The sequence below is a fragment of the Cryphonectria parasitica genome (assembly GCF_011745365.1).
Source record: "Cryphonectria parasitica EP155 unplaced genomic scaffold M406scaffold_9, whole genome shotgun sequence".
NCBI lineage: Eukaryota > Fungi > Ascomycota > Sordariomycetes > Diaporthales > Cryphonectriaceae > Cryphonectria > Cryphonectria parasitica.
The window spans coordinates 1,064,235-1,091,506 of record NW_024468917.1 but is presented as its reverse complement, the minus strand read 5'-3'; the positions used below and the strand labels follow the sequence as shown (position 1 = coordinate 1,091,506).

At 53.9% G+C, this 27,272-nt stretch overlaps 7 protein-coding genes across 7 annotated transcripts; 4 read left to right on the top strand and 3 right to left on the bottom strand.

The window, feature by feature from the left end:
- Positions 1-890: 890 nt before the first annotated feature.
- On the bottom strand, positions 891-3,744 carry M406DRAFT_342929 (putative ubiquitin-protein ligase; the record flags this gene model as incomplete). The annotated part of the gene is made up of 6 exons (XM_040921815.1): positions 891-990; positions 1,048-3,022; positions 3,097-3,230; positions 3,296-3,401; positions 3,467-3,505; positions 3,729-3,744. The coding sequence occupies 6 exons, from the start codon at positions 3,742-3,744 to the stop codon at positions 891-893; spliced, it is 2,370 nt and encodes a 789-aa protein (XP_040771716.1).
- A 2,049-nt stretch (positions 3,745-5,793) lies between these two features.
- Positions 5,794-6,378, bottom strand: M406DRAFT_48041 (uncharacterized protein; the record flags this gene model as incomplete). The annotated part of the gene is made up of 2 exons (XM_040924351.1): positions 5,794-6,046; positions 6,122-6,378. Coding segments are annotated over 2 exons (510 nt in total), but the record flags the coding sequence as incomplete, so codon positions are not given.
- Positions 6,379-7,605: 1,227 nt separating this feature from the next.
- Positions 7,606-8,886, top strand: M406DRAFT_108220 (uncharacterized protein; the record flags this gene model as incomplete). The annotated part of the gene is made up of 1 exon (XM_040915291.1): positions 7,606-8,886. One exon carries the CDS (start codon positions 7,606-7,608, stop codon positions 8,884-8,886), a length of 1,281 nt encoding a protein of 426 aa, XP_040771714.1.
- A 50-nt stretch (positions 8,887-8,936) lies between these two features.
- On the top strand, positions 8,937-9,178 carry M406DRAFT_56993 (uncharacterized protein; the record flags this gene model as incomplete). Its single annotated transcript, XM_040924577.1, has 2 exons — positions 8,937-9,091; positions 9,123-9,178. A coding segment is annotated over one exon (154 nt), but the record flags the coding sequence as incomplete, so codon positions are not given.
- Positions 9,179-9,586: 408 nt separating this feature from the next.
- Positions 9,587-11,293, top strand: M406DRAFT_267887 (FMN-dependent 2-nitropropane dioxygenase; the record flags this gene model as incomplete). Its single annotated transcript, XM_040917899.1, has 6 exons — positions 9,587-9,728; positions 9,877-10,077; positions 10,167-10,511; positions 10,705-10,805; positions 10,854-11,041; positions 11,113-11,293. The coding sequence occupies 6 exons, from the start codon at positions 9,587-9,589 to the stop codon at positions 11,291-11,293; spliced, it is 1,158 nt and encodes a 385-aa protein (XP_040771712.1).
- Positions 11,294-11,432: 139 nt separating this feature from the next.
- On the bottom strand, positions 11,433-13,480 carry M406DRAFT_342927 (amidohydrolase 3; the record flags this gene model as incomplete). The annotated part of the gene is made up of 5 exons (XM_040921814.1): positions 11,433-12,289; positions 12,387-12,855; positions 12,948-13,133; positions 13,196-13,375; positions 13,427-13,480. 5 exons carry the CDS (start codon positions 13,478-13,480, stop codon positions 11,433-11,435), a joined length of 1,746 nt encoding a protein of 581 aa, XP_040771711.1.
- A 5,748-nt stretch (positions 13,481-19,228) lies between these two features.
- Positions 19,229-21,628, top strand: M406DRAFT_334353 (aldolase; the record flags this gene model as incomplete). The annotated part of the gene is made up of 1 exon (XM_040920928.1): positions 19,229-21,628. The coding sequence occupies one exon, from the start codon at positions 19,229-19,231 to the stop codon at positions 21,626-21,628; it is 2,400 nt and encodes a 799-aa protein (XP_040771710.1).
- Positions 21,629-27,272: the final 5,644 nt, after the last annotated feature.

Below are 27,272 nucleotides of genomic sequence, written 5' to 3'. Positions count from 1 at the left end.
TTTCCTTCCTTTCTTTCTTCCCGCCCTTGACGGGAAAGCCTAAGAACAAACGTTGGCTTGCCATACCACCTTGGTAGTCTCGTCTCCTTTTGCCCGTTGACCTCTTGTTCACCTCATTTATTTGGTGTACGCTCTTCTCTTTCTAGATACAACGATGAATGGCAGAGGGGAAGAGACATGATCTTTTCGGAACGTCAAACGTCCATAGTGTATCCAAATGGAGCCACCAAAGCAGAAGCTACGTGATCGTAAATCATAATTCCGCTTGGCGGCTCAGCAAGTGATAACACGGGATTTTCGAATCACCTCCCACTGCCCAAGAAGCACGCAGCGTCGACACATGACAGAAGAGGAAGAAAAATACCATGGCAGAGATGGGAATAGACAGCAAACAGTATGTGCATAATTGGACTAATCTCGAGAAGTCATCCCTGGTCTCCTTTCCCATGACGTGCCGCCCTCGGGTGGGGATGTGTTTATAAGCGATAGTGTTCTTAATTCTCCCTCTTGCTCCTCCTCTTCCTCCTCTTCGTCTCCTTCATCCCTCTGTATGTCATAGACCTCATTTGTCCATCTATTTTTGTACCCGCACTACAACCCAGCTCCCCGAATGCGGGCGAGGTTTAGATGGACTGGTGAAGGGGATGGACCGCCTCCTCCCCCATACTGGATCAACTTGGATACATGCATATCGTCGGGCCCGGTTTGACGCCTGAACACTCGGACTCCCAAATATCAAAATTTCGCGCGTGCTCGACACTCTTATGGCAGATGTAATTGTGCCTCCCTTCGTCATGTGTTCTTCACCTCTCGGAGCCGCACAACCCCCGGTGCAGCTTCAGCCTGTGCTCGCTCTTATGTGCCACACAATGCTCGTATACAGTCTGCATTTATTCTTGACCAAAGCCCATGGTCTCCTCGACCGCGATGGTGAGCTTCTGCTGCAGCTGCTCGAGCGTCTTGTATGGCGGCAAGTCAAGACGGTTGAAGCTAAGAAGATTGTCAGCATTGTACATCAATATCAGTCATGAATGCTGGTGACCTTACCAGGTGTGCGCCTTGGGCAAATTTGTGATCTCCCCAGCCTTCTCGATCGTGAATCGTCTCGGACCGTCGCTCCCCTGCAGGTCCTTGAATCCATTGACGGGGATTCTGGACGTGCCCGTCGTGAACTGTAACAGCCGGCTCTTCTGCTCGCCATCCCAGCTGCGCACCGTCTGCCAAAAGTTCTGGATGACCTCGTCTGTCTCCGTGTAGCCGCGATAGTCAGTGTGCTTCTTCCAATCGTCCACGTCGATCTCGGCGATACCACCGATGAGGAGCTCCAGCTCGCGCTCATCAAAGACATTGATAAGCTCCTGCGGGATGAGCTCGTGGAAGCCTTCCTTGAACGCCTGGAACTGCTCAGCGATACGCTTCTCGATGCGCCACTTGACCATGAGATCGACATATTCCTTCTTGTTCTCGTTGGTGACATCAATATCGCGACCGCCTGGGATCAAATCCTCGACGGTGATAACGCCGAATCGCTCGTCCTCGGTCGAGAAGGTCTGTTCGAGAATGCCACCCGAGATGTCATTGTCCAGCATCCACTGCAGCGACCTGTGGAAGTCCGCATCGACACCCTCCATGTCTGCCAGCACCACCGACTTGCCCAAGATCATCTTGTACAGAGCACCGATAAAGAAAGCATCCAGAAACCGCCGGTGGAAGATGGCTAACCCGACCACGCGCCCAATGAACTTGAAGTAGTTTAAATGCTCGGGGTTAATGCCAGAGTGAGGGTTGATCTGGAGCGTGTAGTTGTCGTGCGCCGAATACTCGAACAAGCAATAGAAGGGGTTGAACATCTCATGCGAGAGGAGGAAGAAGAACTCTCGGGACAAACCGCCATAATCCAATCCATCCTCGCCGTCGAACTTGATCATCAGGCGCTTCTTAAGATCCGTAGCCGACTGCCGACTGATCTCGGCGAAAGAGTCCTCGAAGATGTGGGACCGGCGGACCTTGATATGGCACTGTCCTGAAAGGATGCGCATGGCAGGCTGCGACCTGAAGTAGATGAGCTTCCGGCGGAAGTCTCGCTTGTACTGAGGCACATTCTGGTCGAGTGAGGACGGCAGACGAGGATCGTCCCAGGTGGTCGTCTTCGTGTTGTGGTCAACGAAGTAAACACGTGCAGTATTGGTAAGGCGCATTTCCCATCCGCTCGGCAGGGGCCCCAATTGCGACACAGGCTGCTGTTGAATAGTACCATTAGTATTATTCTGGCCGCCGTACATCCTAATATACTGCTGTCTTCTGGGGTCCACCCATGTCGTAGTACGAGTGTTGTGGTCCACAAAGTATGGCCGTCCCTCGGGAGTGAATCGCTGTTCCCATCCCGGGGGAAGTTCGCCCGTCCCAGCGGTCGTGGCGCCAGTATGCATCATCGTCTGGGCATTGGCGTTCTGCGCAGCCTGCTGGGCCTGCATTGTAGGCGAGCTGGTGCCGGTTCTGTCCTCAGGCAAGGTCCGGTTCTGGTGTCTCTGGCGCTCCACGTTTGTAGCCTCCTCTTGTCTCGCGGTGTTGACCGCACCACTGGCCGTCGGCCGATTCCAGCTCGTTGTACGAGTGTTGTGGTCGACGTAGTAGGTCCGGCCCAGGTTGTCCTCCCGACGCTCCCACCCGGGTGGGAGACGGCCCTGTGCATCTTCAAATGGGCTCAAGGTGCTGTTCCCGCGAGGCTGAGCGGCACCATTCGGCGGCTGCGATGAGGGTGCCGAGGTGATGCTGGCCGGCCGCTGCATCGAGGCTGGGCCGTTCCCATTTATACTGCTGCTGGTGGTGGTGACAGCCAAGGCAGACGTTGGACGTTGCGAGGGTGCCTCTGTTGCGAAAGACTGCTGGCCAGGACGGCTGCTGGGGCCGCCGGACTGGCCTCGAGGAGGAGCGGAGAGGTTAGTCGAGAGGTTGACGATCAGCTTCCCATGCACGACCAGATTGTCTGTCGACTTCTTGAGGTCTCGAGTGAGCATATGATCTATGGTAGAGTAGCAGGTAAAAAGAAAGTCAGCCATGTTCAGGTCCTGTAGGCAGGTGATGGATCTCTAATACCGTCGGCATCTGGGGCAAGCTCGATGACATCGCCGATTCGAACGTTAATGACGCCGAGGAAGCCCTGGTCCTTCTTCTTGAACTTCTTCTGGTCAAAGACCTGGACGGCCAATATGCTGTCCTCGTTGACGCGGCTGCTCACAAGCGTCAGCGGATGCAAGCCTCAAGCGTTTAGCTGGGGGGTTCCGGGTCGGCGTACAAGTCGAAACTCTCATTCCAGTACGGGCACAGGGTCCGCTTGGAGACCTGGGTGGTCTGCGTCTGCTCGCCATTGATAGTAGCAACGGCGAAAGGATCCGGGAAGCCTGTGACTTGGATCAGCATCCGCAGTCAACGGCCACGTCGCGGAAAAACAGGACGGGAAGCATACGGAAAACATCGCGCTTGTAGAGACCATCGGCGGCGATGACTGTAAGGATCGAAGGTCAGTAAGGAGTCGATAGGAGTAGGAGAGGAGGACGACGCCGATTGCGCCCGGGTAGAGAGGTTGTTTACTCGTCACACGAAGATTGGCCTGACTATACAGAGAAGGCGAGAGATGATCTCATCAGTCAAAATATTCGACACGGCTTATCGCAGGACTTGACGACTTTCCAGAACAACAAGAATCCGGGGATCGTCGGGGAACTCACGCTGCAGGCCCGGCATCACTGCGACGGCTCATTTTGAATGCCGAGGCGGCGCGTCCCGCTGTTGTGCTTGCTTCTTCCTGTCAAACGGCTTTTTCTAGTACTCGATGCAAAGGCGATCGAGAAGAAGAAAAAGAAGGAAAAAAGACAGGGTGGAGCGTTGCGTGGATGGGCCGGCTCAATCAAAAGAAACCTGGTCGGAAGACCAGCTGCGGCGAGGTCGTGCGGGTTTTGGGAAGGCGAAAAGGGAGGGAGGAAGAGATGAGGAACGAGAAAGTCGAGATAGATGCGCTAAGGAGAAAGCTGACAATGACGACCAAGGCTTGGTTAGGTGATTGCAGGCGTGCTGAGGCTGTGCAAATGCTCACGCCGACCCCCGCGCTTCTCGTCTTTCGTTGGCCTGGCTCGGGTTCCCTCTCTGTCTCCTGTTACTCAAGCAAGCGCCTGGACCAATCCCGGCTGCAACTCTCACGCCTGAGGGAACGATCTGACACAACACGGCGGTCCAGTACAAACCCAGAAGGCAGAAGAAATTGGTGGTTATGATGGTAAGTGGTGGTGACACTGGGCGTCGAAGGTGATGATGTCGACTGGAGAGGGAGTCAGGGGGGTGGGCGGTGTCGTTAACTTGTGGGTGATACAAATTGCTTGTCTCAATAAACTTGGGTGGCACGAATGTCTGAAAGCAGCAAGTAGGCAGGTGGCAGGGAGGGCTGGGCACTGGGCTTGGCTAAAAAGTCTCGTCACCCAGGCGCCGACAAGGTTAGCCAAACGGTGGGCAACGGGATCAAGACAGAGGGGGGGGGAGAGGAGGGCTTTGGGATTCTGGCCTTGTTTCCTGATACGATACGCTCACCTAAGTCCCTAGCAGTGCCTAGCTAGCTTGTGCTTCGCAGGGCGTTCGTCAGTGGACAGTGAGGTGGAGATGCCTGTAGTGGAGGGCGCCAATGGCAATACACAGGACCTTGTAGAAGGCGGTAGGGGAGGGGCCCAGGAGTTGCACTGTCCTTCGCACTGGTGAGTCTAGACCAGAACGGAGACAGAACGGCACAGTGGGAACGAACCTAAACTTGGCCCAAAACACTTACATGCGACAAATCACATACCTGCCCCTACAAAATAGCACCATGGGCGTGAAAGGCAGCAAAATATCTCATACGTGACGGTCTAAATATATATTCTTTGGTTGACGTGGTCCGTCAAGCGGCCATGATCAACAACCACCATACCGCCGATAAGGGACGCACACACAGAAAGAGAATAATGAAGAAAGAAAGAAAAAGACGAAAAAAAAACAGCTCATCATCAGCTTCGCTCACTCATCCTAAAGATGATTGATGGATGGAGACCGTGCCCTAGGATTTTGTTGTCTCACAGTCTCGGGTCTGTCATCCGAGCTTTCGGATGCTCGGGTATGTAGCAGCTTGCCCCAGAGCTTGACCACTATGGCGATATTGTTCGCAAGCCGCTGAACGTACCGGAGAAACTTCTCGTGCACCGCACCAAACGTTAATCTTCCTAGTTACAGGCACTCTTTCACTTCCGGGAGGATAACCTCTTACTTGTAAAGGACCTCTTCCATCATTGTCACCTACGGATGTCGTTTAGTATTTCGTTCTATATGTTAGATTATGCAGACGACCTGAGAAATTGATCGACCTATGACGTAGACCAGCTCTTGTCTTACGGTCTGTACTGTACATCGGAATAATGAAGCTGTCTCTGAGCACCACACATTCCCCAAATTTCACAACGTCGCGAGGCTGAGACTAACAGCACATGCAGTAGTCGGTGAAATCCCATGTAGGTAGTCAAGTGGTGCGAGAAGAAAATTTCATTGCCCTTTTCCTGATCCTGTTACGCCAAAGCCAGTAACCCTTCGACCTTGGCTGTGCCCACTTAGGCCGTGTGGTCCCAATCTATCATACATCTTGCCTCCTTTCCTTCCCCCTCTTTTTCGATCCTCAGCATCTGAATTTCTGTTGCTCCTTCTAACCCCTCACAGTATTTGTGTGCGTATGTGTGCGCATTGCAGAAGGGGAGAACGTCAGGATGCCTCCTCTGTGCCTCAGTAAGGAGTGAAACCACGACCACGTCCACGGCCGCCACCACGGTAGCCACCTCCTCGAGGAAAGCCGAACCCACCACGGGCAAAGCCACCACGGCCGCCCCGGAAGCCACCTCGTCCACGGCCACGAGTCATGCCGGGCACGTTTGTGCGCTTGGGGGTCACCTTGATGCTGCGGCCCTTAAACATGCTCTCGTTAAGAACCAAGGCCTGGGCCACCAGGCTGGGCTCAGTGAACTCAACGTAGGCATACCTATAGATTGGATGGTGTAGTTAGCACGCAAGTTCTGTCGACTTCTCTCTTGTCACCTCAACCAGGCTTGCTTACCCCTTGGGTTGGCCGGTAAACTTGTCCAGCAGAATGGTGACGCGGTTGATGGAGCCGCAGCTCTGGAAGTGGGCTTGGATCTCCTCGGGAGAGGCCGAGTAGTCGACGTTACCGACAAAGATACTGCGGCTATCCACGTCCGTCTTGGACTCCTGGACCGTCTCTGTCTGGTTGTCGAGGCTGGCCTGCATCTCGCGCAGCTTGGCAGCCTCCTCTTCCATCTCAGCGACCCGCCTCTTCATGGCTGAGATCTCCTCCTATTGTGCCAGCTCTTGTCAGATGTTTTCTGTGTCTTGGGTGTGCCCTTGTACATGTGTTCTGTTGTACGCGTTGCGATGGTGCCCACCTCTTCATTGCCCTCTTCCTCAGCAGGGCGATCCTCCTGCACCGTGTCCTCTGGTTTGACGTCGGCCATGGTTTTTGACTAGGGTTAGTACAGTTCTGTGGGAGGGTAAACGGTGAGATATTGATGAAATGGAAGTGTTCCTAGAGTAGTTATCGAGATGATCAGCACCAGTCTGGCACCAAGGTTCCGTACTTGAGGGTTTAGACAAAGGGGTAGCTGAGCTTCCAGGCCCAGCTTGCGACGCGCTGGTCTCCAGCACTGCCCACGCGACAGGACCACAGAGAAGGATCTCAGGCCATCTATAGGAGGGGACAATAACTGAGCAACTCACCACAAGAGAAGGGTGAGGAGTTTCGCTTTCGTAAATGGAAACAGCAAGTGGAGGAGGGGTTCGTGACGTGTTGGCGGTCAGTTCTTTAAGGCATGGCAACTGCTGCTTGCGAAATACAGGCTGGACAGGTATCTTATCAGTAGAAAAGTGGGACTGGACTAGGATGATTGGTAGCTTTTGTTGACCGGTAGCTTGTCCAGCCGAGCCTACCAAACTTCCTTACCTTTGGTAAGTATTTCACGAAGCCAAGGTCAAGAAGCTTCTGCATCATTAGACCTGACCAAGATTTCCAAGTGAAAGTCAAAGAACCTGAAAGTTTCCCCCTTGATTTCTCGTCTCTTTCTGTCAAATCCTGCGGCAGGTCTTATCCTGGTGTCACCAGCTGCAGGATGTCTAGAGCTCCCAAGAACTCGCACATACCAAATACGCTCCAACCCAACACAGATTCATTTTCACTCTTCGGTTGCAAGAGACCCTTGCTGCTCAAGATTGAGAAGAGAAGTTTTTCCTTTCTTTCAAGACAGCTCTCAGGTCTGAGGTACAGTGATCAGCATATTGCTTCACCACCCCTCCCCTGCTCTAGTGAAGCGCACAAGTGGGGGGCCTCCTGCAGCTTTCTGATATCCAGCAACCAAAACCACCCTTGTCTTCCCTTAACTGCCCCTAGCAGACCCCCGCCTACTTGGAGGTTCACAGATGCTTCATTTCAGTTTCCCTTGCCACTATCTCTCAATTGTTCGTCTGTCTATCTCTTTTCTCCTTCTCATTTCTCCGTTTCGGCGGCTATTCCGCTGTTCAGCAAACAACATGTCGCTCGCAGCTCCTGTTGAGAAGGACGGCTTCTCGTACGCTGGCGATTCGCTTTACTGCGAGACCAGCTCCCTGAACCGTCACCGTCGAGCCACTCTTCCCGAACTCAAGGCTCACTACACCGGCAAGGACACAGAAAACCGCCCTGCCCACTGGTATGAGGCGCAGCTCCTACACTATGGCCTACCTCCATCTAAGGTCAAGGGCACAGCTCACAAGCGTCTCTTCGATGCCGTCAGGCAGGGTGATCTCTCCGTGCCAGCTCACATCCAGAAGATCGAGGCGGACTTAAAGAAGGTGTGGTCAAAGAAGGAGCGAGAAGCGAAGAAGGTCATCAAGGAGTCGGCCGCGGAGAAGGCGATAGCCAAGGGAGGCACAAAGCGCAAGGTTGACCAAATGTCGACCAGCGTCAACGTTAACGTCTCTGTCCAGGTCTCCAAGACTGGATCGGTCAAGGTGAAGTCCGCACAGCCTGCGGCGAAGAAGACAAAGACGACCAAAGTAGCTCCGGCGGCCAAGGCGGCAACCCAAGGGAAGAAGGTGCCGACTATAAAGACCCCGGCTGCGAAGGCCCCAAAGACTCCTGCCAAATCTCCTGCGAAGCCAAAGAGTAAAGCGAATCCTGATGCCAGGCGATCCGGCCCCTCGAGCTCCGGCAGGGCTGGTCCATCTAGCCTCACCCCATGCTGTGGTGACGAGCCGCCTCCCTACAGCGAGTACGACCAAGATTACCCACGCTTCGAGCAGGCAAGCCCAAGCCCGGACGCAGGACAATTCAGCTCGCCTCAGGCTCAGCAGCCTAGACTTGGTCTGCTCAATGGCCGCTACCAAGTTGAGTTCAGTTACATCGGGGGACAGTGGCCCGAGTTTCAGGATGACCTGGAGCTTATCGTGACACTCGATGGGGATACCCTGTGGCTTTCGTTCGACTTCGGCGGCGCTTCCGGGATGATGAAGGTGGTCCGACCGTACGTATCGGATCCCGTTGATGGTACTATGTTGTTCTGGCGCGGCCACGCCTTCTACAATAATGGCGACTCAGAAGCCTTCGCAGTGGACACGCTCAATCGGGCTGGCCCTGTCAACAGACTCTGGTTCTACGGTGATGGCCACATCCGTGGAGAAATGCGGCCCGGCCGAAGGTATGACGCGTGCGGGCTCTCCTTCGATGCCTACCGACTGCCTGGTCAGTCGATGAGTTCCGAGATCAGTCCTACCAGAGCACGACAAGAATGGGCAAGGTTGGGAGAGGAGATGGAGGTTAATAGATACAGGTAAAGTGTGGCCTTGAGGCTCCGCTGCGAGCTTCCTGGCGAGGCCTGTATACGATGGTGTCTGTTTCTCCTCCTCGTCGTCTCAACCAGAAGGTGCGAGTTGGGGAAAAGAAGGAAAGCAGGGGCCTGCAGGCATGTGACTCTCGCAATGATTCTGCTACGTTCGTTTATCTGTTCGAGGGAGAATTGGTGGACTGGAAAGTGTGTCAATCTGAATTGCTTCCGAGAGCACCTGATCATTCCAGTGTAGCATGCTACCTTGGGTAAGTTTAGATGACCAGATTGTAGGGAAACAAACCATACCAAACAAGGATTCTATTGATAATTATGAAGATCATGCATCTAACACACCCACCAAATCGTAACAAACTATAGTGAGCGGCCTTCTTCAGTCAACTCATCAAGTTGGTAATCGGCTGATTCCACAATGATTCAAACTTGCCCCCAGCTCAAACCATCCCCGCAGACGTTCCAGTCATCAGTGGTTGGTTGGAGCGCTAAGCACTTATACAACAGCGCATTTTTGGAGTCAAGTACCACTGTGCACAAACTTATAAACACCACTCAACCCCCCTCAATCCACTCAGCCTGCCAAACAGGTAATCTAGTAGTGAACCACAACCAAACATCGAGCGGCGTCGTCGTCATCATCATCACCATCATCGTTATCGACGACTATCATTTCTGAGCAGGACAAGATAAATATGGCACCTCAACGCCCTCAGCCCAGGAACAAGCTCCAAGAATGGTTCGCCAACACCAGGTTGCCCGTAATCATGTCCGCGCCGATGCTGGGCACGTCCAACGGCACCCTCGCTGCACATGTGTCTAAGACCGGTGGCTTTGGTGAGGAAGGGCTCCTTTTTCACCCATTATACCAAAGATCAAGAATAGGGGGGGGGAAACACGAAATTTCCTCTTTACCTTAATTCTAAAGTCGTTAAGAAAGGGAAAGAAAAGAAAAGAAACTGACACGAGAATTTATCATGATTAGGATTCGTGCCGGGCTGCTACTCCTTCGAGCCGGGCTCCTCTGACCTTGTCGTCCTCGAGAAGGAGTTGGAGACCGCCCGATCTGTCCTGGGCCTCACCGAGTTGACTCTGACACCCATGCCTGTTGGAGTTGGGTTTCTCACGTTGCACCCGTCCGTCAAGCATTTCCGGGAAACTGCGCTGCCGATTCTGGAGAAGCACAGTCCGTAGAAAACCACTCATTTCAGTTGGCCCACCAAAATTCGATCTCTAGAACAATTCCAACTGACAGCTTTCTTACAAACAAATCAGTGCCCCAGGCAGTCTGGCTCTTCGCACCCGACCCCACCGCCTCAACCCGCGCCCACCCAGACATTATTGACGCCTGCCACGACCACGGCCTCAAGGTCTTTGTGCAGGTCGGCACCGTAGCCGCAGCTCGCGAGGCGGCACAGGACGGCGCCGACGGCATCATCGCGCAGGGCGTCGACGCCGGCGGGCACCAGTGGGCTCACGGCGCGAGCGTCATCAGCCTGGTGCCCGAGGTGCAGATGATGCTGCGGGAGGAGTTTGCGGGCAGGGAGATTGCGCTGGTGGCGGCCGGGGGGATTTCGCATGAGAGTTCCGTGGTGGCTGCTGTTGCGCTGGGTGAGTTGAGTTGTTTTGTGAACTTGTGGCCCTTGCTGAGGGAGGGGAGAAGACTAGGATGTGTGATATTGTGCTGACGGGGAACCTTAATTGGACGCTTAGGTGCTGATGGTGTGGCCGTGGGGACTAAGGTGAGAGTGGTGCTTTCCAGGTGGATGATATTCTGCATCATGTCAAGAGATCAGGAGGGTTTTGGAGCAAGTTGCTAATCATGCGTGGCAGTTCCTACCCGCCAAAGAGTCCAACTTCTCAGAGGCCAAGAAGAAGGCCGTCCTGGAGACACGAGACGGTGGCGCATCAACGGTGAAGTAAGTGAACATCTTCTCCCAAAGAAAAGCGTCGACTGACAAGACGGCGGGCAGATCGACATTTCACGATGATGTTCAAGGCTCGAAAATCTGGCCTGCCCTCTACGACGGTCGTGCCATCGTCACGGACTCATACAAAGACCATTCTTCAGGCTTAGCTATCGAAGAGAACATAGAGAAACTGCGTGCAGCGAATGAAGCCGGGGATTCCTCGAGACAGATCACTTGGTTGTGAGTAAATTCTACTTTATCCCCATGACGTGTGCACACATTGAAGAGCAGGGACTGACGGTGTGGTCCAGAGGAACTGGTGTTGGGCTTGTCAAGGACGCGATCCCTGCTGCAGATATCGTGAGAAATTTGAGAGAGGGAGCGAAAAGACGCCTGGAGGACATGCGGTTCGCCTTTGACGATGAAGGAGAACAGGAGAAGGACAGACCGTGGCTTAAGCAGCTGGGTCATACGCTGTACAAGCACAAGTAGTGGTGGTGAAGACAGATCAACACGATTTTGGCGGCTTCTTTCTTTTTTCTCTCCTTTTCTTGTTCTTATTCTTGTTCTTTCTTACTTTTGGTCTTCTGTTTATCTCCCTTGTTTTTCTTCTCCCGCTTCATCATCATCATCATGCATCCCTCGCAAAAACTCGCTTGCCGCCCACCCAGGTCTCCTTGACCTTCAGCACCCGCAGTGCCTCAACGTCAAGCTGCTCCAAGGGCCTGTCCAGCACCACCCAATCCGCCCACGCACCAGGCTGAATGACGCCCGCCCGCCCCTCCAGAAACGCCCCGTATGCCGGTCCTTCCGAGAAGCCTATCAGCGCCTCCTGCAGGCTCAGAGCCTCTTCTGGGTACCAGCTCTGCTTGGTCTTCCCATCCGCCCCCAAGCCTGTGTGCGGGTCTCGCCTTGCCACTGCCGCATAGATCCCTCCAAACGGGTTCGGTGGCTCCACGGGGAAATCACTCCCTAGCACTAGCCCCGCCTCGCGCAGCGAGCGCATCCTGTAGGCCTCGGACGCGAGCCGCTCCTTGCCTAGACGGAGCTCTGCGTACTTCATGTCGCTCGTCGCGTGCGTCGGCTGCACCGAGGGCAGAATGCCGAGGCTTCTCATACGCTGCTGGTCGGCGGGATGAATCGTCTGCGCGTGTTCAATGCGAAAACGGTGCTGCGCCTGACAGGTGGAGAGAACCCCATCCGACGACGACGACGACGACGACGACGACGACGACGACGAGGAGGAGGAGGAGGAGGAGGAGGAGGAGGAGGATGAACAAAGATCTTGGAGCGCGGCCTCGAGAGCGTCAATGGCAAGCCGGTTGGCGAGGTCGCCGATCGCGTGGATATTAACCTGGTAGCCCTCAGATGACCATGACTTGGCGAGTGCTGTGAGGGTGGAGGCGTTTACAAGGAGGGAGCCGGTCGTATCTGGGCGGTCGGAGTATGGGTCGATCATTGCACTGCCCCAGCTGCCTAGAGCTCCATCTATATATACGTCCTCTGTTAGCAAGCGCTGTATTGGTGAGATGAATCTTTTTTGGCAGCAAGTCAGACATAGAAAGGAGGACGGGAGTGGACGTGCCAGCAAAAAGCTTCACGCTCTTGACACTGAAGAACCCAGCTCCATCTGCATACGCCGACACATGGTCTGGGCAGAATGTATTGCGCTCCTTGCACTCGATCATTGCGTATACCCGCAACGTCCAGTCCTCGGTGTCAGCAAGCTCCCTATACAGGCGCAGCTCCTCAGGATTCACGCCAGCGTCGTGCATCCCTACCAGACCAAAGGAGTGCAGACTCTCCATGGCAGACTTGAGGAATGCTGTCCTCTTGGTGTTGTCCGGCCGCGGCCAAAGCCTCATCACAACATCCATGGCGTTGTCGCAGAACACGCCCATGCCCGGGTCTCGAACGATTTCTCCTCCAGGAATGTCTGGCAGCTCTGTGGGAAGAAGGTCGAGAACAGCCTGTGAGACCCAAACGCAGTGAACGTCCACCCGGTCCAGCATGATATAGAGACCTTTGAAGCGGTCATCACTCTCCAGCATTGCCTTTGCAGTCACATAGGAAAGTCAGCAGTGCGTCAAATGCAGTATACTAGTTTTAGTAACATGGGCGAGAGGCATGGTAACGGGGAACACACCGCAGTGGGCATCTCACCCAAAGCCATCTGGTCCCACCCTATACCTCTGATCCAATCTTCCCGGCCGCCCACTCCCTCGTGCGTGGACAGGTACGTGGCCAGCCTGGTATGCACATCAATTATGGACGAAGCGCCGAACAGGTCGACGGAATGCAAGAATTCACCATAAGCCGCGAGATGGCCATGCTGTACCAAGGTCAGTCTCTTATGAGAACAAATCCTACTCGACCAGAGTTTCTTCAGCTTACTCCATCCCATAGACCTGGGATTACATGGCCATGCCGAGCCTCGACAGGCAGCTCCGACTTCGGCGCGAAGACGTCGACGAATACACCGTCCACCACTGTGAAACACGTAGCTGCAGGAGACTCAGCAGAAAATCGAGCTGTGATGCCTCCTGAGTAGCAGTACGTCTGACTTGACGAGTCCTGTAGGAAGATGTCCTGAAGAGGTTGCTGGAATTGAAGGTATACAGCTACCACAGCAGCAAGCAGGGATGACCAGAGGCCCACCCTGAGGGAGAGAGAAAACATTGATGGCAAATCGACTTCCAGAGGAAAGTTTCACGTGGAAGCTTGGAACGAGATAGAGGCAGATAGAGCGATCAAACAGCGCCTAGGGCATGAGCGCAAGAGACCAAAGAGCGGTCGAAGTCGAAGGTTCCAAAAGTTTGACGCATGTTCTCTCGTGGCCCTGAGCTTGATATCAAGCCTAAGATAAGGTTAGTGACACTCCAGGCCATGATTGTTGTCCTTGATCCAGCCTGCCTTTCAACCCTGATCAATTGACGCCCGCATTCTTTGGAAAGTGGATGAAGGTGAGGCTATCCAGAGACATATCAAACTATCAAATTGAAATTGAAATTGAAAAGGAATGGGAAAAGATGTCCTGGGCAACCATGAAGCAGATAAAGTTCAACCCTAACCCCTACCCTTGGCGTGATATTCCCTGTTCGTTATCCCAGCTATGGCTCATTGGTCAAGTTCTGACTTCGACTTTCAGCCCTGCGCCTGCCTCTCGTACAAGCGTTTGCAAAACACCCACTTTCCAAGGCAACCCAAAGATCAGCTACCCACTTTCTCTAAGGCGCCCACGAGATTTTGTCGACCATCCATTTTGCCAATTTCTCTACTCATCTTGATTCTGGCTAATTACAATGACTTTTAGTTGCTCATTGTTAAATGCACTAGACGGCTCATGATACACTTCTCTTCTCGAACCATCGTCAACCTGGGCCCACCTTCGATTGTACAACCGTGGTCAGTATTGATGGCCACACTTCAAGATTGTGCCGTGCATGGTTGCCATCTCTTTCCACTGTCGGTGGCCTGCAGAAGAACTACAAGCGCATGACTGACAAAATCAGCCGCTTCCGGGAAAATATATCTGTGGCACCTAGGCGGTTGTGTTGATCCTTTCTTCCAGTTTACGAGACTTCACCTCCATCTGTCGGTCTCATGAGGGAAAATTGCACTCTGCGAAAGCCGAAAGCAGACCTGGAAGGGGTATACAGGCGACGAACCTTCAGGAAAAAGCTAGTGAGATGGCATAGGACCAGCCTTCAACAATCATGGGTCTCCTCGCGAAGCACCAGCCAATATGAAGCCCCGACTCCCGTAACTAACATGTTGTACCTTGCGAGAGGTGAGACAACTTCCCATCTATACAAGTCATTAGCAATCAGAAATTCCGACGCTGGCCTTGCCATTTCCTGCTGACATCAGCCGTATTTCGAGGGCTCAGGTAATCTCCCGTTTTCCCGACTCGGAAAGTCTCACAAGCCCTCGCTCCTAGTCTACGACAGAAAAGGGGATGATCAACCTTGGGAGATGGCTCATGGAGGATACCGTCTCAGTGAGATTGAGAGTGTGGCGGTCATGCAGTCAGACCATTGTTTTGACAACCTCGGGACGATCCAGCTGCAATATTTCCTCTTCTGACCCGCCTTTACACGAAAAGTTCGCTCACTATCCCAAACCCGAGGGACTGGCAGTTCTCAGTCTCGGACGTGTTGTACCGGAGCCAAATCGGAAAGACAATAGTCAGGTATGAAGCGACCAGTCAGCCTTGGAAGAGAGACAGAGCTCCAACTTTCTCGGGAAACAAGTCCGTTGCCAGTGACAACGTGAGATGTGAATAGGCCACGAGACTACTTGATCAAAGTGATGCAATTCTGTCCACTAGAGCAAGGGCATGTTGATGAGTCTGAGAGTTGCCAGCATGGCTCTTCATCTGATTGGTACAGCGTCTGACCTGTTCTTTGTTTTGGAGACTTCTTACGAAGCATACTTACATTTGCAGGCCGCCGAAGTCCTCGAGTGGAGACATTGTATTGGCCTTTTCTTCTCCTTTTGTCCCTCCCTATCTCTCTTCTCTCGTCATTCCTGCAATATTCTACACAGGTCTTCCGGATATATGACGCTGGCCATAATTATGACTGCCTTGAGGCAAAAAGTTGTGTGGATGATGATCAGTACGCCATGGAATGTGAGAGCTGGTGACTCGTCATCGTTTCGGAACGGGTGTCCGGTACAAGGCTTTATTATGTTGACGAATCTCTCAACCCTAACAGGGCGGATCTGATACGGAAGATCTTGCGAACGCTCGACAGGAACCAGATATACCCGGGTGTGCATAATGTGTATAGCAGATACGCTGCGGCGGTCTGCACGCTACCTAATCATTCGCCGGCTTTTGTTGTGATAACCGCTCGGCCCTATGCCGGATGATTGCAAAAGAAGAAAAACGCAACCAAAGAATAGCAGGCAATGGTAAACCTCGCGGAAGCCTTGTCCGCCTTCCGCAGGTTGTGCGCGGACACCCGATACAGAACACATTTCGGCTGCTTATCCGACTCGACAGCCCTATAAGCCGCGGAGTACCTCGTGACCAGGCGTGCTCGCTCCTTGGCAGTACGGATCATAGGCGGAAAAACCATGTCTGGTGCAGAGACGAAGGAGGTCGCGCCTGTCTCGCGCGGCCTCTACCTTTGTTTGTCGAGATCTCATGATGTTGCGTGCCAGCCGATACGATCGTCTCATGGAACATGATGCACAAATTTCCGCACACCGGTCGGGGGCCTCAGGTTTTGTCCAGAGAATGGTGCCCCACTTCAGCTATAGCACTGAAGCCCGAACGAGGCCCGCAAGACTCACGAACTTTGGACCGAGGCCTTTGCAGTTCGAGGTCGACACGGCGCTGAGGCGGTCGGCTGCATGCTGGTCACGCCATGCCAGCGCCGTATCAATGTAGAGCAGGCAGCACGACATAATGGACCATGGGAAATATACGGAGCACAAGTCGGTCATGTGTTTCCGAACAGGCAAGTATCATCTCCACGGGGATCCCCTGCAGCAGAGGATGTATGCCGGCAGCGGTGTTTGTGGGCCGGGGCGATCAATGTAAGACACGTACTAGGTACGTTCCTCGGGGCCGTCCGATATTAATGTGCTGCTGCTCGTCGAGTAGAATATCGACGGGGCGCCTTACATTAGGCTGAATGGTATTCATCTAACTTGCACCGTGTCAAAGGCATAGCGCTGCCTTCAGCCACTCAAGTCAAAAGTTTATACACGACGAGAGGAGTCGCCCACATTCAATGTCTCATGAAGAGTGTCATGAGGCCCAACTCATGCAGTTGAACGCAACAAGGGAGCCATGTCCCCTTGTACGACGACAACCACGACCACCATTGGGTGAGTGAGCAATAATACCAGAGGCCAATATTCTGAGCCGTTATCTAGTCGGGCCACTGTCGTCGCCGAGGGATCGGCCGAAAGTCGACCAGCTGGTTGTGATTGGCGGAAGATCTCGGGTTAAGAGGGCCCAGAAATAAGGGGGCACTACGGCGAAAATCTTGGTCCAGATTCCGTGCTCCTTAGACCCCCTGGCCCACGTTTTCCTCCCCAAACTCCTGGGTGCCTTGTCTCAGCTGGGGAAACAAGTTTGGGGTCCTGGCTACCCCGCGATGGGTGCTCCGTGGGTTTGAGCGTTCAGCATGTCGGAACGCTCGCTCAGGGGAGGAGCATCGCCGGTGATGTAGAGTGCTGCTGTCCCTAAGTGTCAGTACCCGACGAATCTGAACTTGGGGGATCAATAATCTCATGATGAAGAAAGAGGCGACGAGAACCCTCGCCACGGCCGACCCAAGGATATCAGGTGGTTTTTGTTTTCCCTTCTTGGTTGGGGGCATTGTTTTTTGTCTTCTTTTTATTTTCTTCTTTCGTTTTTTTATGGGTTGGTCTTGCCAGGCTGACTGGTCAACAGACAAGACACAGACCACTCGAGGGGAGAGGGTCTCCTGCCTGTGGAGCCGGCGGATCAGCATAATGCATGTCCATCATCGCAAGATCTCAAGTCTGGCACTTTGGGTGTGATCTTGTTGCAGTGAACTCATCGGTTGCGAGTGCCCATGAAGTACCATCTAAACGATGGTAATCGGCATGCCTCATGCGGGCAAATTCGATCTCTCCTATCGCCTTTTTTCTCGTTTACCCCCCCCCCTTCCTTTTTCTTTCTTCTTCCCCCCCCCCTCCCTGCTTCTGACCGCTGTACATCTGTAGCAACAGGAGGCTGAAGCTTAGGCACAATGCCGCAGCGGGCGGTCCAGTAGCGCCGAGATCAATGCTGTAGATCTGCCGAGCTATATGTGGTGGAACAATTGAGCGCCCGCAACCTGGAAGCCTGCAATATCACCATCTGCTGTCGACTTGGGCCAAGAAGAGAACACATGTTTGCATGCGCACTGCGTCCACGAATCACTGAGGCTTTGCATCGTGCGATAGGGACACCCTTGACGCGTTGATCTATGGTCTGGATCACCTCCTGCACCCTGCCCACGTTGTGATGCGTATGTCGACCAAGCATCGACATGTAGCGAGCTTATTTATGCCCTGGGAGAGGGGCTCAAGAAGGGGGGGGGGGCCTCTCCAGTCCAGACCCACTCATGTTAGACGGAATATTTTGGCTAGCTGCTGCTTGGCGCTGTCAATCCTCGGGTCTAGTTGGCTCTCCACATGTGGGAAGCCGACTACTTCAACTGACCTCGACATCTTTTGTCCTTCCAAACAAACATCATACCATCCGGGCCCGTTTACCGTCACGTTCTTCTCTGAAAGACGAGTTGAATGCCAGAATCCTCGGGTTCACGGGATGTGACCAAAGCAATGCAACAGAAGACTTTCGGAAACCCATCTTCTTTTGAACGACAACATACACACACAACAAACAAACACACACGTTACGAGAAGGAGAGGCCTGCGACCATCATCAGACAAAGGAGGATCATTGGTCCACAGCTTCTTCGAGGGCATATATAATCTTGTCGCAGCATCCAACACAGGAGCTGGAACAGAAACATACTGGCGGCTTATTACCTCCTGAGGAATTGTCCAGCTCCCCCCTCCCCCCCCCCCAAATCTGTCCCGTGCCCTTGTGCCCCCGGACCCGCAGCTGGGAAGACCCCCAAACGGTTCCGAAGATACGGCGAAGACACCTACAACCGGCAGAACAAGCCGCAGTACACTGTACTACTACTGCTACTACTACTGCTGCTGCTGCTGCTGCTAATCCTCCTGCTACCCGTCTCGTCTCCGTCTCCAGGGCACAGGATTCCCCCATAAGCCTTAGTCAACATTCAGACTGGTGTGCGCCCCAGACGCTCGAGGAGGGTCCAGGCCAACTTTCCGGTTCACCCACACCCCCAAAGAGACTTACTTGGCGAGCATCCGGCCGACACCATCTGTTCGCGGTGGTCGCGAGTTGTGTGGTTTTTGTGTGGTTCTTGCCCTCGATAGCCGCGCGCGCCCGTCTCGATTAAAAAGAACAAAAAGACTTGGTCCCGTTTTCCAGGTAAAATCCCAACCCCAAAATTCTCCTTACGGCCAGCATCTCTTGTCCCGCCGAGCCGCCCACCCCTTTGCATTTCAGGCTATTCTGCCGTGCGCACGCGAGATCTGGGAATTATCCTTTGCCCATATTGGCCTACCTACGAATAATACCATATCCTGGTTCTTGTTGATTTGTTGTCGCAAAAAAGCAAAACAAAAAGGACAGGCTGCGACGACAATATTTAGCACAACAATCGCTCGCTGCTGCTACTGTTGCTGCTGCTTCTGTTGCTACTACTCCTCTGCCCCTCTGGGGAAGAACCCAACCTCACCCAGCAAATCTGTTCCACCCTCTCATATAGGGAAGGAAAAAAAGAAAGGAGTCAGAAACAACGCACAGATCGAGCACTTGGAGGAGTTTTTGTGCCGGCGGACTCCCCAAGGGCGGAAAAGATGGCGGCAGTCCAGCAGCTTGAGCCGTCGCCGACACCAACGAGGCCCAGAAGTATAATGGGACCTAACGCTGACGTTGAGATGGACTTGGGTGGCGGCGGCCGGTCACTAAGTGCTCGGTCGCTGCCCACCATGACAACAACCTCTTTCGGCAGCGGACCACAGCGAGGAGACACCAGGATCGTCGTCATTGTCTACGGACCCGGACAGGACAGAATCGTGTCCGTCTTCGCCGAGGTTCTCGGTAAATCACACAGGATGATCGATGCGTTTAGAGACATCAACGAGGTGGACAGGGACCTCGTCGTGGGGGTCCAGGCGGACAAAGCCAAGGTCGACGTGGCAGAGAGGGGCCGGGAGCTTGTCGTGGCCATCAACGCGCACTGTGTCAACCTGGGGATGCCACCAGACGTCGACCTGTCGGCGCAGTGCGACTACGAGTTCCTGTACACCGAGACGCCTTTCTTCCGGCGCGACCTGTGCCGGTTCATCTCCTTCACGCTGGGCCAGCTGAACCACCACGAGACGCTCATGGCGAAGCCCAGGACGTACTTCATCTCCACCACCTTCCCCGATGTGCGCGCAGCTCTCCCCAACATAGACATCCTCACAGTCGGCGCGGATGCCGTGGAGATCCGTGTCGACCTCCTGAAGGAGCCTCTGGGCGACGGAACCTTCTCGGCCGTGCCGAGCCTCAGCTACGTCGGCGAGCAGGTCATGCTCCTGCGCCAGAGGACCGAGCTGCCCATCATCTTCACGACGAGGTGTACGAGAGAGAACGGCCGCTTTCCCATGGACAACCCAGACCTGTACCTGGCGTACCTCTACCGGGCGATCCAGTGGGGTGTCGAGTACATCGACGTCGAGCTGTGGCTGCCAGAAGCCATCAGGAAGTCGCTCTGGGAGCGCAAGGGCAGCAGCCACATCATGTCTGCCTTTCACGACTTCTCAGGCACGTTCAAGTGGCCGTCGCGACACGCCGAGGAGGTCTTTGTGGAGTCGCAGCGATACGCAGACATCATCAAGATGATCGCCATCATCAACGACCCGAACGAGAACTTTGAGCTGGAATACTTCCGCTCCAAGATGAGGGCCGACTATCCCGACTCGCCTCCCTTTTCGGCCGTCAACATGGGCGAGACGGGCCAGTTTTCGAGGACTCTGAACAAGGTCTTTACGCCCATCACACACCCCCTGCTGCCCATCATCGCCGCCCCGGGCCAGATGAGCGCGTCGGAGATCAACCAGGCGCTGGCGCTGCTGGGCCAGCTACCGAGGAAGAGCTTCTACGGCATCAGCAGCCCGGCCAGCCGCAACACGACGCCCCAGGCGCCCTTTTACGAGAAGTGCTTTAACGAGCTCGGCCTGCCGCACCACTTCGCCGTGGTCCAGAGGCTTCCCAAGGGCAACGGCTGCTTCGAGGCCTGGTGCAACCAGAAGAACTTTGGCGGCGCCTACCTCAACCCGCCCGTGTCGTTCCAGAGCCTGATCGGCAACAGTCCATTCTTCGCCTCCGTCAACGGCGGTGCTGGGCCCATTCTCAGCGAGGCTGCAAGGGTGATTGGCGTGATCGACACCATTGTGGTTCGGCCGGGTGCCTCGTCTCCCTCGTCGGCGCCCGCCTCGATCCCCTCCAGCCCGCGCAACGGCCACGCGCGCATCGATTCATTTGGTCACGTCGCCAGTGGAGGAGGCGGCGGCGGCGGTGGCGGCGACGCAGGTCTCCCGCCCAACACGACCCTCATCCTCGACAATGCCACGTGGCGCGGCATCCTCAGCGCTCTGACGCGCGACCTCGCACCGTCCGCCTACTTTGGCCGCGCGGCCGTCGTTCTCGCTTCCTCCTCGGACGATGCGGCCAGCGTCATCTTCGCTCTCAAGGCTCTTCGCGTCGGCAAGATCTACACCGTCGGCTTCAAGACCCCGCCCGCCCTCGCCCACGGCCTCAAGATCGAACCCTTCAACTCGCTCGAGTCTCTGCAGCGGGCCCGTATGGTGGGCGCCACCGACGACGCCGCGAGCCCCTTCGTCGTAGTGAGCGCTCTCGGCCCGGACAAGAACAAGATCGTGGCCTGGGTGGTACGGGCCTTTGGCGGCTCCTCTTCTGCCAGGAACGGAAGCCCTGGCGCCTTCTCCGGCAGCAGCAGCAGCGGCGGCGGCGGCGGCGGCGGCGGCGGCGCCAGCAGCAGCACAAAGAAGGTCTTCCTTGATCTTGCCGATGAGGGCGCCGGCGTCGGCCGCAAGGGAGACCCGAGCACCGTGGCCGAGCAGAGCGGGTTTGCCGCCTACGGAAGCGCAGATACTGCTGCGTTTGCGACAGTCGAGACACTACGGTTACTGGTGGGCCAGAACGTCCCTTATAGTTTTGTCAGATTGGCAAGTGGGAGAGGCATATATTGAGGAAAAGAAGAAGAAGAGGAGGAGAAGGATAAGAGCATAACCTATTATCCTCCGAGACCTCAGCCATGTGGCGATCGAAAGGGTATTATAGATCTTGCCTGTATACGCAGGCCTTCCGAGGGATGCATTGCCTTGGGGACTTCTTTTGAAATTTCCTTCTTCATTGGGCACATGAGCAGACAGTGCGTTTGCTCTGTTCCCCATGCGCAACAACAACAACAACACATCATCAACAACGACAGCAACGGGAGAACTATACGATACTCCTTCGACAATACTCAGACGCTGCAGCATCGAGGCTGCATTCAAAGACGGCTTTCGCCTTTGGTCGAAACGTTTCCTATGCCACAGCTCTTCACGATACCCTTTCTTTTCCCCCTTCCCTTCTTTTTTTCTGTGGCAAGCATCAATTTGCCGCACTGTGTGCGAGACTTCTCACCAAAATTTCCTTTTTTATCAACATCGACCTTACCTCCTCACCCTTTGGATTCTGCCACAAGGCTACCTTAGAAGGATTGGGGCTCCAGCGAGGGTTTTTTTTTCTTCTTCTTCTTTCGTCGGCGGATGACCCGAGGCAGCATGTACGGTGGAAGCCGCTCCGAGTCCTCCCCAAGGTGAAATAAGAGCTATACCGGAACCAGGGGGGGTCTCCCCCTCCTCAGGGGAGGGGAAAGCACTACAGTGGACCATTAGCAAAGAGGAGGAATTGAGAGGACCCACAACAGGCTCACCTGATGAGCGCTGTGGGGAAATAGGACCCCGTGGGGTGGTAAGGTAGAAATGGTAGCGAGCGGTCGGTCAAACACAACAAGACGCGGTGGAAAACATATACACACACAGAGAGAGAGAGGGAGAGAGAAAGAGGAATGGGATGGGGAAAGGAAGGGGTGTGGGGAAATTTCGTAACCTTGGATTTTTGTTCGCATCTGCAAGGCGTTTCTGGTCAGAGGCCCCGAGGCCTTGGTTATTTGGTTGTTAATCCTCTTTTTTGTTCTTCCTTTTGTCCGTATCTTCAGACTTATCTCTTTTTCCTTTTTGTGTCCGTTCCTTGTTCGGCCAGACTTGTTTTCTTGGAAAATGGCCACATGTCAGGTGTATGTGTATCTTCCCCTCACGATATGTATAGCAGATAGTGCTCTGTGCCCTCGGATTCGGATTTATATGACAGAAATGATGTGGGCGGGCTTACCATCCTCGTTTCCCTTCTTCTCACTTACTATGAGTCTCATAATGGGAGGGCATATCAGTACAGATAGGAGCCGATGGCGATGCATCTGATACATCTCTCACTTCTCACTCTCACACACACGCACTCTCTCTCTCTCTCTCTCTCTCTCTCTCTTTCTCTCGCTCTTCCGTCTCCGTGCAAGACAACAAACAAAACAAGCCAGACAAGCGATTGTACAGAATCCGAGCCCCCTCCCCCTCTCCCGACCTCGGCCCTTCCCCAAGACCATTTCTCGACATCGTAAGGACGACTTATGCAGTTCTTCCCCACAAAAAACGCCGACGTGAAACTTTGTAGATAATATGCAAGAAATGCAAAGAGAGAGAGAGAGAGAGAGAAAAAATTTCCCAGGTCTATCTTAGAAAACCGGCATCCCATCGGACCTGTAGCCTAGGTGAGCATAGTCAGTCGAACTCGAACAAAGCAAGGGCTCTTCCCGTTCATGAATGGTTGCGGTAATACAACACGCTGGCCTGGGATTTATTTCAACACACAAAAAACGTCTGTAAGTAAACAGAGCTTTTTTTTTTCCCCCCTCCATCGTGTCGTGGGCTCCCTCGTCTCCCCCCCTCCCCTCTCCTCTCTCCAACCCACCCTTTTACTTGGCTTTTTTTTTTCTTCTTCTTCTTCTTCTTCCTTCGTTCTTCTTTTGGAATGAGGTGATTTCCAAGAGGGGCTTGAGTAAAATGACTGGGCCGGACTGGCCCTTGCCGCCTACTCCCACCCTTTATTTCTCTTTTGTCTCTTATCTCTCGGACGTCGGCGACATTCGTTTGCTGGGGCTCGCCTATTCAGACAGATGTGTACTGCGGAGGGGGGCGCTGGAACCCGCCGAATGTGATTCATCACAGACAGAGAGGGCGGGGTGGGGGTGGGGGGGGGGGTGAAGCTGTACCTTGGTTCAATAGGGTCGTGGGGAAACACGACAGCAAGTGTTGGCTTGACACAGCCTCGCTGTGTGGCACCCCAACCCTGGATTTTTTTTCTTTTTTTCTTGGTTCTTTGGGTTTTGTGGCTGATGAAAAGAGAAGGAGGGTTCGTCGTATTTTTGTTCGTGGTGTTGGGGCGCTCAGGATTGGGCTGGAGAACGGACGGCCAAGCCCCCCCTTGGTCATCGGAAAATGCTTTCGAGGAAGCGCGAGTTCCAGTGAATCAGACGCTGTGCAACCCCGAAACGGCCTTGAAGGCTGGGGGCGAGAAAGTAAGAACGTCCACGACTGGACTATGTCATAATTTGTGAACTGTGGCGGTGATGATGATATTTTGAGCTGGTCCTGTATCACCAAAACCCCCTGTCGTCGTCGTGCTTGAAACGGTTGTCGTGCTAGAATACCACCCACCCAAGGGAGAGTTCTATACGAAATAGTCTCAAAGGTTCCCATACGTCCCTGCGTCCTTTCCCTTTTGAAGGCACACAAGGGTTCGTGTATACATAAATCATCCTGCACAAGCGAAGCGAAGGGCTTGATAGCATGCAGTAGGTCCTTCAGGGCTGAACACGAGACACACGCGGTGTTCGCCGCTCTGCACGTTGTCATACTGCAGCAAGATGTACCTCCTTTTTCCAAGAATATAACAGCCCCTTCGCCAACACGATATTGTCATGATACATGGTGTTGGCCAGCAAAAGCCCCGAGGACTAACACAGCCGTGGTGGGAAGACAGTGGGCTGCGGCTCATGTAGCACAGCATATACGCGAGAGACTACACGTTGCAGTGTCCCGAGACAACCCTTAAAATATGAACAGCCAAAGCTTAAAGCTAGTTTTGAAGTCGAATAACGTCCTCACGTAAAAGTTTGGACCACCCCTCTCTTAAGCAAAGGCATAACAACCCCCGTCCCCCTTTCCCATCTGCCATGCTTGTATAACCAGATACAGGTATCAGGAAAGTACAGTCTGGGAGGATGGAAAGAAAGTAGACAAGATCATGCCGTAAGCGTTTTGCTTTTCCAAGATGGCAACTGGGTTGCAGCTAGAGATGCATGTTGCAGATTTTGCGGTATAAGCACGATGCATTCGGAGGGACACTGCAGAGGTCTCGTTGAAAGAAGGGGGGGCGGGGGGACAAAGATGGCCTGCGAGATTCCTCCTCTGTTCGGCATTCAGCGGTCAGAGTAAGGCAGATGAAATGCTTGACGTTGTCGGTTGTGCACCATGATTCCTCAATGAGACGAAGTGCGCAGTTGCCAACACAAACACATACGTACACCCACCCCATCTCAATCGCTCGTCGTCATCTGTTAGCCATCCTCAAGGATTCCCCGCCCGAACAACAGGTGATCAAACACAGAAATGGGCCAGGCCAAAAAAACAACACCTTGGATGCCAGCAGAGAGCACAAAAAGGGAAATGCTGCAAGGGCAGCAAGGCTGACAGGGTGGGTTGACGATGGGCTGGCAGCCGAATCGTTTCGCTTCGCATTGATGCGAAAGATGAGACGAGGTTGGGACGATCCACGTGCCACCTTTAATGGGGACCCAACCACTTCTGACGCGCGAGGGCTGCACTGCTGCACTCGCAACCATCCAATCCACGTAGCAGGCAGACGAGAAAAAAAAAATTAAAAAAAAATGCATAACGAATGAGTGTACCCAGGTCCTGAGATACTCTTGACGTTTGGAAATGCTTTGATTCGAGTACGAATCATGACAAGATGGGCTGCGCCTTGGGTGGTGCATGGCGGGGGGAGGGGTTCGGATCTGCCTCAAACGAGGCTGGCAGGTCGGACGCCGTCCTCGCTAGGGCTTGAACAGTATTGGTCCTGTGATGTGAACCCTGTTCTTTCACGGACCCCCTCATCGGGCATGGGAAGACGAGCTGCAATCCTATGGTGGTCCCGCAGGTGCCATTGGTGATCAATCCATCTTTCACGGTCGCCACAAGCGAAGGTGACGGAGGGTTCCGTCTGAGAGCTGACATGCAGTCCGAATTGCCTGTGGTGTGCAGGGATGTTATCCCAGTAGGTCTACACAGTACTGTCGATAGGCACGATAGGCTTTAAAGTTTGTCAACCGCAGATCTTAAATGAGTCTGGAAGAAAGACAAAACATCGTTGAGGCTCTGACAAAGATGACATGACCATCTTTCTCGCTCTCGAGGCCCCCAATGTTGGAGGGTATGTGCCGATTAGCGGATCGTCATTGTATTGGTGCGCTTCGTCCCCTGATCCACCCAAGTATGCATGCACCCCACAGAAGGGGCGACAATGCCGCATCTTGGCTAAGTTTGTTGTTGGGGTGCATTCCCATGAGCCGAGATGACCGCCCAGCGACTGGAGATGGGGGGAGGCGCGTGGGAAGAGACACGCCTTTCACCAAAATCGCAATGATCAACATCGTTCCAGCTTCGAACTGACCTTGTGAGAGCAATGCAATCCAGGCTGGGAGGGGAGCCATCAACCCCTACACGATGGCTGAGTCTAAACCACATATATCGAAACTGACCTGCAGGATGGCAATCTGATACTACAGTCATATCTGGTCCCTTTTGATGGAGCTTCCCAAAGAAGCTGTTGCCTGGGGCAGGGGGCGTGCGTGGGCCTTGACGATGTGATAGGTCTCTTTGATATGCAGAGCTTCCATGTTAAGAGGGCCTGTACCAGAGTATGAACCCTGAAGTACGGAATTACGGAGAGGGCTCATTGTATCGTCGGTTCTTCTCCGGACTCTTTCGGCCCAGGAGCAGGCGGGTCGCCCTGTGTGACTTCTCACATAATCTGCAGTATCAGGGCTTCGCCCTGTAATTTGGTGACTGCAGAGGATGGTTCCTTGCATGTAGGGAGGGCCCGAGCAGTCCGGGTCCGTAATTCCAACGTGTAGGTTGTGTGGGATAGTACAGGCGTCAAGATGTCTTTCCCTCGATATCTTGACCACAATGACTAAGGACTGACAACGATTGGCCACATGAATGGTGGCCATAGAGCTTGCATTGGGTTGGCCCCAAGAGCTAGTCGCCTAAACGTCGCTTAGCAAGCTGCATGTAGGGATCACAGTGGTCTTGTCTCTTTCTGTATCTGATGTCTCTTAAGATATCGTCAGCAAGCCACCAGAGCGAGCCTGTCACTTTCTACGTGCGTGCGCGCATGTGAGGAGGTGCATGGCATCAAACTTGCATGCAGGACCAAGACGGCCCCCAGGGGTTCTTGCTGATAGGGTGTCACACCCTGAATCGAGACATCCTTGATGCTAGCGCCTTGAGGTACGCCACAGCGTCCTGCGGGGCAAGTATTCCGTGCTCTCACAGGTCTGAATGCACCCCTTTCCCTGTTGGTGGTCTCTAAAAGGTTGCCAATGTGTTGATCGCAGGACGATTCGGGCCGGGATCGAGGTAGCTTAGATGAGGTGACTGATGATACTATTCATACAAGTATGCGGCGTGTGCTGTCAGATTCGTGTTCGGGTTCTCCTTGACATCA